At 46.0% G+C, this 10498-nt stretch overlaps 1 protein-coding gene across 1 annotated transcript in view; it reads left to right on the top strand.

Annotated features, from left to right (window-relative positions):
- The window catches only part of OTOP1 (otopetrin 1), a gene marked incomplete at both ends in the record, with an annotated part of 42544 nt that extends 42260 nt beyond the window's left edge, over window positions 1-284 (top strand). Inside the window, one exon of the mRNA XM_082611330.1 lies at window positions 114-284. Within this exon, the coding sequence (XP_082467456.1) occupies window positions 114-284 (171 nt within the window). The remainder of the gene's footprint in view (window positions 1-113) is intronic.
- Window positions 285-10498: the final 10214 nt, after the last annotated feature.

Genomic DNA, 10498 nt, shown 5'->3' on the forward strand with positions numbered 1-10498 from the left:
GGGCTGTTTACCCTTGTGACAGGTGTGACTCGGTCTCCCTGAGTCCAAGTCAGCGCCTGGGTTTGTGGGGGGCCCCCGGGCAGCTGCTAGGACCACCTCCTCTTCTCTTGCAGCTCTGGATCCCTCCCGCCTTTGGCTGCCGCCCCGAGTACGACAACGGATTGGAGGAAATTGTCTTTGGCTTTGAACCCTGGATAATAGTGGTCAACCTGGCCATGCCTTTTTCTATTTTCTACCGAATGCACGCAGCTGCCTCCCTCTTTGAGGTCTATTGTAAGATATAATCTGTGTCCACATCAGAGACTGAGGAGAGAGCTAACAAGAGAATTCAGTGGAGCCACCTGGGAATGGCGAGGTCGGGCAAACATTGCCTTACAAATGTGAGAAGGGCTGCCTTTTGTCTGCGATAATTGTTTTTCCCATGAGCTGGAATTGCCCATCACCCTGGATGAGTGTAAACAAGTTAGATCAAAATCTGAGATGGCTGAAGTCTGCCCTTGGTTAGTTAATTCTAATTGAACCTAAATTATTTGATCTCCTTCGAAATGAGATCCTCTGTTTTAGAATAATGTGATTTTAGGTTGGAAAAAACATGTATCCAGTTTGTTTCTCATTAAAATATTTTCTGTTATCATGTTACTATATACAACCTTTTCCTGACCATCTGCATAGTCTAATCACCTTTAAATTTTATCTTTCCCAGAGCTGATGAATGTAGCTAAAATCACATTTAGTTTATATTGTACTTTCTGAATACGTTTCATTTTTTGAACAAAGTTATTTTTATCGTCTGGATGGAAATTTGTGTATAGATCAATATAAAGACATATTTCTCACCTGAAATTTTGGCATATTTTCATTTGTAAAGTTTTTTAAAATATATTTTTAGTATCTTTCACTATAAATATATATATGCTTATTTTAGAAAATTAGGACATTTCAGAAGAGTAGAGAGAGAAAAATCCCCTAAGATGCCATTGTTCAATTGACAATCATCTTTTTCTTCCAGTTTAATTGAGATGTAATTGACATATAGCACTGTATAAGTTTAAGGTGTACATTAATGATTTGGCTTACATCATGATTATCACAATAAGCTTCGTGAACACTCGTCTTCTCATATAGATGCAAAATTAAAGATAAGGATCTTGACAGTCATTTTTTAAACATCTTGATGTGTTTCTTTTAACCGTGTTGGACGCACAGGATTTTTTTCATTGTTGTTTTGTTATACTTGCCAGAGATGATGCGACATATTCAATTTTGTATGCAGTTTCCCCTCAACAATATGGCACAAACCTTCCCGCCCACGTTGTTATAAACTCTTTGTAAATACAATTTTCATACTATATTCTATTTTATTGAGTACCGTAATTAACTTTGTTTCCTATTGTTGGTGTTAGAGTGTTTATAACTTTTTGTTCTTATCAGTGACTCTGCAAAAATGTACCATATATGTAAAACATTTTCTATATTTAGAATTGCTTCTTAAGATATATCCTTAAAATCAGGATGCCATATCCAAAGGTTATAAATAGTTTAAAGCCTCTGAAGTAATATTGACATTTGGGATGGTTTTGTATATGCTTTTTATTAATTCTTTTTAAATCATAATAAAATTAGTTAACTTACTGTAAGTACTAATGTGAACATCTTTTCATCTGAGTGTGTATATATATATATATATATTTTTTTTTTGACAACACAGAAGGACATAAGAAACACCAAAATTTTTACATAACTGAAATACTTTAAATTCATTTTTGGAAAAAGTAGGAAATGGGCAGATAGACTAAAAACAAAGTAAAACATTATCTATCATACCTTCCACCTAGGGCAGTTGTTCTCAACGGTGGGTGATCTTGTCTTCCAGGGGACTTTCGGCAATGTCTGGAGACATTTTTGTTACCGCTAGGGGGCGTCACTGGCATCTAATGGGTAGAGGCCAGGGAAGCTGTTAAACATCCTCCAGTACACAGGACGGGACTGTTTCCACCACAAAGAATTATCCTGATCCAAATGTTAACAGTGCCTAGGTTGAGAAATTACAATCTAGAGGTTATTGCTGTTAATTTTTGCTGCCTATTAGTACACACACAGATACACACACACTCACACAGGCACAAATGGGATTGCTTTTATATATATTGTATTTGCATGTAACTTGCTTTTAAAATCTTAATACACCAGCAAGCTTTGTAACTATTTTAGGGTCCCCTGGCATTGATTCTCACACTTCTGAATGCATTAAAATCATTTAGGGAGCCTGTTAGGATTCCTGCCTTCCCAGCTAGAAGGTCAGCTTCCGTTGGTCTACAGCAGGGTCCTGGATGCTTAAATAAGCATCTAAGGTGATGCCAACTCCTTTCCAGAAGCATCTCAGGAGTCCACGCACCTCAAGTTAAGACTCCTGAAGGACATTCCTCGACATTGTGTTCTCTTCTGCAATGTGACTTTGCATGGCTTCAAAGTACATTCCCTGGAGGGAGGTACCATTCCTGATGTAGTGAAACCCTGATGTTGGACATTTAGAGACATTTAAGTGGTTTGCTTGTGTGTTTGTTTGCTTGCTATTATAAATGACACCATGGCAAGCATCTTCTGCTGAGTCTTTGTGCACATTGGTAAACGACACTATGTGAGATTACTACATGTGAATGCCAATTTCTCCAAAAGATCCCATTTTGGTCATTATTAATTTCCCCCTGTTCTAAACACATCGGTACAGCCCTAGGGCCTCAGCCTGTGGGTTTTAGGCTCTGCCAAAGAGATATAGGGAATCACAGTAATGCTGGGAACAACTGGTCCAGGCGTGGTGGTTTTGGGGTGGGCATGGGGCACCATCAGAGCTCAGAAAAGTCAGCATAGCCTTGCTGGGCTCAGGGCTTTTGAGGAGTGATCTTAAAGATGTCCCTAAACAAGAAGAGCCCACAGCCTCAGGGGTGGCTATTCCAGCCAGGCAGCTTCAACCCACAAGTAGTTAAGCATCCTGACTCAACTAGTTTAGGCACCAAGGAAAATTTATTACCTTAATGCAATTCACAGAAAAGGAACCAGAGTGTGCAATTAACAAGTGTCCAGATCTCAGGGCTAGAGTAAGAGCAATACAAATTAAAATAACAATGAGATACTATTTCCCATTCATCAGATTGGCAAGGGTTGGTTGGCAAGATGTGAAAGAAAGGGAATTCATATACACGAGTGGTAGGAGAATATATTGATAAAGCCACGTGGAAGAACAATTGGGAATACTGACTAGGGCTACAGGTGCATATTCCTTAAGACCTAGCAATACCACTTGGTGTGTGTGTGCCCCAGAGGTACCCTCACTCACATGTGTTCACCACACATAGGAGATGTGTTCAGAAATGTCTACTGCAATAGTGCTTGTCATTGGGAAAAACTGAAAACAGCCTAAATGTCCTTCAGTTAGGAGTATGAATAGGTAAATTATGGACTATTCCTACAATGGAATATTTTTTCACAGGAGTGAAAAAAATGAATGGGCCAGAACAACATGTATCAACCTGGGTAATCCCTCAAGACAATGCGGAATTAAGAATGAAGTAGCATGAAGGTATAATTGGTATGATACCATTAATATAATGTTTCAAAACAGACAAAACAATTCCTGATATTTAGGGGATACATCCATACACAGTAAAATTATAAACACACATGAAGATAGGATACACCCCAAGTTCAGTGTAGTGGTTACCTGTGGGCTGGGAGTGAGGGAGGGACAGGGCTGGAGTGGAAACAAACAGTTGAGTGCATGCAGTGTCTGAAATGTTTGATGTCTTAGACAAAGTGATTGGTATAAAAGTATTCATTATAGTTTCTTCTGTGCTTTTTGATATGCACAAGATATTTCATAATAAAAACATTTGAAAGAAAGAGAAAAGAAAGTCAACATAAGGAAGATGAACTCAGAGTCATCAGAGAAGGTGAACTTGCAATATTCATCCACCATTGCTGGGAGGAGGTTGTGAAGGCTACTGCTGTGTGGTCTCCTGGGCAGGTAGATCCCAGAGGTGGAGTAATTCAATGCCATTAGCTGTAAACATCACCCGACTCGCTCCCCAGGGATGATTCCGTGCTCGTCAGGAAACCCGACATGGATTTGTTTTCCCATGTGGTTCTCTACTGTGGGAACTGATGCCCTTGGCACTCAAGTTACCAGGATAATCTCTTTCTCATCTGTTCTCACCTGTGGCAACATGATCAGGGAAGAGCCTATGCATTTGGCAGCTTGAGCTCATTCATCCCTGACCCTGGTCAAGGTAGGATTTGAACTCGTGATTTTTGGGTACCATGGCTGTTGGTGAGGCTGAATTGGAAGGGCAGAAACTTTGGAGCTGGACACCCAGGGTCACAACTAGCCCCGTGGCACCTGGGTGTGCCTTAGAAAATATTTCCCTTCCACAAGACCTTTTATGAACTGCTGGACTAAACCGCACCAGCATCTGCCTAGTCGTCCTTGCCTGGAGGTCAAATTAGCCTCCTTTGTCTCCCCACACGGAACGTGAAGCCCAGTTGGAGTAATTACTACTCTCGCCTGCTCACTGCATAACCCTTCAAATTCACCAAGCTCCTCGTGTCTGTCTCTATGAAGTCTCAGCTCCCAGCTGACCTCACTGGATAAGCATTACTACTCTATTAGAATGGGGGATGGGACTTCCCTGGCAGTCCAGTGGTTAAGAGTCTGTGCTTCCACTGCAGGGGACACGGGGTTCGATCCCCGGTCGTGGAACTAGGATCCCGCATGCTATGCGGTGCGGCCAAAAAAAATGCGGGGAACCTTTGACCACGCCTACATCACGAGGAAGTTGTAGCATTTGGACCACTGAGCCTTTTAAAAACCCATTGCCTTTCCTCTCTATTAGACATATCGTCTTAAAAAGAAAGCCAATTAGGTAAAAATATCATTCAAATAGTTGCTTGAGGATTTGTGTACAGGCCAATGCATCCACGGACAGAACGTCTCCCTTTTCTCCCAGTTGTAAATTGCTACACTTAGCTTCACAGGGTGAAGAGCGAGCGGAAGCTGCTGCAAACAGCTGGTTCTTCCCTGGGATTATGAGCGTTGTTGTGGAAGAGCATGACCAGCAGGGGGCGCTGGTGCCTTTCCTTCTGAGCCCAGTTCACTTGCACTTTCAGGCCAAAGTGAGGCGTGATGTTGTGGTAGCAGCCTAAGGGTAAAAATGCCCCGATTGTACTCTATCCATAGCTCTGGGTTCCTGCGATGTGTCAGAGATGGCTGTCACCATCCCAGCGGAGGGCTGGGAAAATTCTGAGTTCTCACAGGGAAGCTGAGAACTAGTTAGTTTCAACAAGGATGCTCCTTCCACGTGCCCTCACCACCTCCCACTTCCTGGGGGAGGTTTGGAGGAACAGGGTGTATGCAGGGTGTTATGAGGCTGGGGTGGAACTTGGTCAGGGCAGCTGGCGGGAGGGCACTCCGTGGGGTCTGATGGGGAATGACCGAGACATTAGCTTGTCCTAAAAGCAGAGCCATGGGGACCGTGGTGAGGAGACAGGAGAATGATGAGTGTAGTGTTTTAATACTCAAAAGGGATGGTAGTTCTGGTGTGGTGTTTCAGCCGCATTAATAACATAGGAAACACCACAGTGATGACGGTATGTTAATTGTCTAAAAAAAGTAAATCAAATCAAGTCACCTGCTAAAAACCCTTCAACGGCTTCCCGTTGCTTTTAGAAGAATGTACAAACTCCTAACCGTGGTCTGTTGGGATCTTCAGGATCTGGCCTCTGCAGCTCCATGTTCTTCTCAAGCCAGACCCTCCCTCTGCCTCCCCCTCCCCCAGCCACCCCCGCCTGCACTGCTGCAGCCACAGCCCTCCCAGGGCACGTCCTTGAATATTCCAAGCTCTTCTGATCCTCAGGACCTTTGCAGCGCTTCCCACCCCTCCTTGGTCATCTGTCTAAACAGACCCTCTGTTGTGCTTCACCTCGGCGCCCTTTACCGTTACTTCCATAGTTAGTTACTTCTTTTTTTGTGCTTTTCTCTTGGGAGGGTGGCGCTTTGCCTCTTTCTCTCCCAGGGCCTCACCACGTGGGTTGCATGACCACATCTGCTGCCTTCTCGACCCCAGACTGTCGCAGGGCATGGGGAGACCCCGGGAAGGCTTGTGATTGGCCTGTTTCAGACCTGGCAGAACTTCTCTGTCCGCTTCTAGTCCACATCTGCGGACCCTCGTTTGCCTTTAAGGCACAAGAGGGCGCTTTAAGCCTGGTGCTTAATAAAGACTCCAGACAAGACCGTGCATTAGGATGTGCTCCCCTCTTCCTGCTCTGCATCAGGAGCTAAGCAGGGGCACCCAGTTCTAGGGAGGCCTGTAGGTGGGGTCTGCTCTCCTCCGTAGGGAGGAACCAGCGGCCAATCGCTTCTTCCCGCCGGGACAGGAAGTGATTCGACTGTCTCCCCGACAGACTGACAGCCGCAAGGGCTGCCTACATGTCTTGGCAGATGTTTCTAGAACACCCGTCTTGGGTGATTGGTCCAAGCCAAGCATAGTGACACCCTCCTCCCCTTCGCTGGGCATCGGTATGGATGGTATGGAGGTGGGCATGTGAGTAGGTCTAGACCAGTTGGGGGTAACCTATGCCTGTGAGCTAAGAATGGGTTTTACATTTTTGAAAGGTTGTTTTTAAAAAAACACATTCAAAAAAGAATATGCTGCAGAGACCATAAGGTTCTTATGGCCCATAAGAACCTACCATATTTACTATCTGGTCCTTTACAGAAAACGTTTGCTGACCCCTGGTCTTGATGATGAGAGGTAAGAGGCCTCTGCTGGATAGCCCTGGAAGGATTTGGATCCCTAATAAGGAAGATATGAGGAGGAGGTTTGCCTTTTTTCCTGCCTAAATGTGGTTGTGGGAGGAAGTCAAGCCTGGAGATGTGGCAGCCAGTTTGTGACCATGAAGCAAGCAGCCCAAGAATAAGAGGCCAATATGCAGAGGAAGGAGATAGAAGGAGGCTGAGTCCTTGAATACGCTGCTGAGCCCCTGTCTGATCCTGGAACTGTCGTCCTCTGAACTCCTTCTTATGGGAGGTAAACGTTATTGTTGTTTAAGCAAAGGGTGGGCAAACATTATCTGTAGAGGGCCAGGTAGAAAATATTTTAGGTTTGGTGGACCATCAGCTCTCTGTTGCAACTACTTACCTCTGCCCCTGTAGCATGAAAGCAGCCACAGGTGATTCATCAATGAATGGGCGGGGCTGTGCCAATAAAACTTTATTGACCCAGTGGATGGATGGGCTGGATCTGGCCCTGGGAGCTTGCTGATGCCTGCTGTGCGTTGGGTATTTTGTTGCTTGCAGCTGACCCATCCTAACTAGCATTCTCTGAAGTCGGCCTCAGCTCAGAAGTGCCCCTGGGCTCTAGCATGGAGGTGGTAAGCCTGAGAGTGGGGAGGTGCTGCAGTGCTGCTGGGTGCTGGGGGATTAGCACAGAAAGCCCACCCACTGATATGTCCTTTTCTCCATGTCCACATCATGCTTCCCACTGTTTCCTCCAATATCTTCTCGTAGTCCTAACAACTGTCCTGTGAGCACATGACCTTAACAAAAACGGTTTCACCTTTTCCAGGAATGTGATCCAGGGAATGAAAGGCGCTCCTGCTTCCCCTCGATGCTCTACTCTGGCTGCGGTCGTCCTTCACCCACCCTGCCTGGCAGGGGATGGCGTGGCCCACTCACTGGACAGGACTGAGCTCCACAGCTGTGTCTACTAGGTCACAGAGCCAAAGAGTAGCCAAAGGAGGAACAGGGCAGATCACCTTCCTGGACTGAGCACCGTCCCCGAAAGTGCAATTTCTCCTACAATTTAAAGGTGCTATGATGGCATGATGGTGTTTAAGACCATGGCCGGCACTGTGGTCACAGGTGAACTGCAGAAACAGGTGAGGGCTCTGTCCCTGATGTTAGAATCCAGGTGTTCCTTGAGTGCTATGCTGGACCCTGAAAAAGGACAAGATCCCAGCAAGAGTTAGGGGTAGGGCCTGCCAGGAAAGGGTCCTGATTCTACCCTCCCAGGTGCACAGAGAGCCGGGGCTGCCCCTTAATGTGTCCCTGATGAATGGTACTTCCGTGGCAGAAGTGTGGTTTGGGGAGACGGACAGGCTTTGAGTCCAGGTTCAGGTCTCTGCTGCAAGTTACTGTCCCCTCACTGAGCCTTGGTTTTCTCCTCTATAAGACAGTGGGGATAGCCTGACACACCTTAAAGGGTCACTGAAAGCATGAACTGAGATGATGCATGTAAAGCTGGAACCATACAGCCTGGCGGGCAGCAAGTTCTTTTTTTTGCGGTACGCGGGGCTCTCACTGTTGTGGCCTCTTCCATTGCAGAGCACAGGCTCCAGACGCACAGGCTCAGTGGCCATGGCTCACGGGCCTAGCCGCTCCGCGGCATGTGGGATCTTCCTGGACAGGGGCCCCGTGTCCCCTGTATTGGCAGGCGGACTCTCAACCACTGTGCCACCAGGGAAGCCCTGGCAGCAAGTTATTATTATGGCTACACGGACAATTTCAGGTCTCTGCCTCCAGGGATGCTGCCGAGTGTGGACCAGATGTCTCTCTTTGCACACGACAAGTGCTGCTCCGAGAATTCTCAGATTGCTGGTCCTCTACATGGCCCAGAGAGTCCGTAGGAGGAAAGACAATGCCCCTTAAAGATGTCCACACGTCCTAATCCCTGGAACCTGTGAATAGGTCACCTTAGAAGGCAAAAGGGACTTTGCAGATGTGATTAAGTCAAGGATATTAACATGGGAGATTCTCGTGGAATATTAGGGCAGGCCCTCAATGTAATCACAAATGTCCTTATAAAAGGAAGATTTGACTATGGAAGAGGAGGAGGAAATGTGATTACAGAGGCAGAGATTGAAGTGATGTGGCCACAAGCCAAGGAGTGCCAGCAGCCACCAGAAGCTGGAAGAGGCAGGGATGGGATTCTCCTTCAGGCCTCTGTTGATGGCTCTGCCAACACCTTCATTTCAGTCCAGTAAGACTCATTTTGATCTTTTGATGTCCAGAACGGTAAGATAATAAATTTATGTTTTAAGCCACAAAGTTTGTGGCAGTTTGTTATCGCATGCATAGGAAATGCTTTTTCCCTTTACACCGGAAAAAGCTGGATGGTCCAGGGCACTACCAAGCCATCTGTGTCTTGGTTTCCCTGTCTGCAGATGGAGCAGGTGAACAGCATGAATCGGGTCTTGGCTTCAATGACACACTTTCTCTGGGTTGGTTCTATTTCTCTGGCCTCCCTTCTCAGAGCTGTTTGCAGGCTCATGGCCCTCTCCTTGGCCATTTGGTGTTGGAATTTCTGGGGGGCTATACTGGGTCCTCTTGGCTTCTCACTGCTCTTCTTGGTGGTCTAGTTCATGGCCAAGGGCTTGCCTACTGTACACATACTGTTGGCTCTGAAATTTGCATTTTCAGCCTGACCTCTCAACTGCAGGCTGGTTATTTCCAGCAGCATACTTGGATGTCTCAAAGGCACTTTATACTGAATGTGTCCAACACCAAACTCAAGACATCCCACTCCTCTGGCCACTTCTCCCTTCATATTTTCCATCCCCATGGATTGTTCCAGCCTCTGTCTGTTATTCAAGTCAGACAAACAAGGGCTGTCTTTACACTGCCCTTATGCCTCATTTCCAATCAGTGGCCACACCTGTCACTTCCACCCCCAAATACCTTGGTTGCATCCACTTCTCCCCACTTGCAACCCCACCCCCTACTCCAAGCCACCATCGTCTCCATCTTGGTCTTCCGAAGTAGCTTCCTCACTCATTTCTCCAGTGCATCCCTTGCCTCTACCAGTCTGTCCTTCATGCTATGGCTGGAGTGGTGTCTGAGAAAGGCCAAGATGCTCCTATCCCTCCCCTGCCCAACATCCTCTGGTGGCCTCCCCTCACTGCTGAGACAGAGAAACTTACCTTGGCCCCGGGTCCTGCATGGTCTTTCTTGACCACCTCTCCAGCCTGATCTCATATCACTTTCCTTGTGCTTCACTTTTCCTCTGTGCTCCATCACACTGACCAGCTTCTTTAGCTTTTTGAATGTGTTATGTTCCCTCCTGCCCCAGGACATTAGCACTTGCTGCTTCCTCTTCCTTTCAGTTAGTTAATTCCTACTCATCTTTCAGATCTCCATCCAAAAAATGGTTTCTCAGGGAAGTCTTCACTCACCCCTAGACCAGGTCTGGTGTCCCTATGAACTTTTGCAACACCATTTAGCTTTCCTTCACTGTGTCTATTGTACCTTTTAATCTTACAATTATGTGTCAGCTTGTTTGAATAGTGGTCCTTTTTTTAAAACCACTTAACTGCAAGCCTCAAGAGGGAGAGACAGTGTCTGTTTTTTTTTTTTTTCCTGAGGACTGTGTCCTCAGTCCCAGGAGAAGAGGAGCTCCATAATCATTGTCAAATGACAAAATAAATGAATGAATGCTTAAAGATCTTTTAA

Source organism: Mesoplodon mirus, assembly GCF_964341445.2.
Source record: "Mesoplodon mirus genome assembly, chromosome: 2".
Lineage (NCBI taxonomy): Eukaryota > Metazoa > Chordata > Mammalia > Artiodactyla > Ziphiidae > Mesoplodon > Mesoplodon mirus.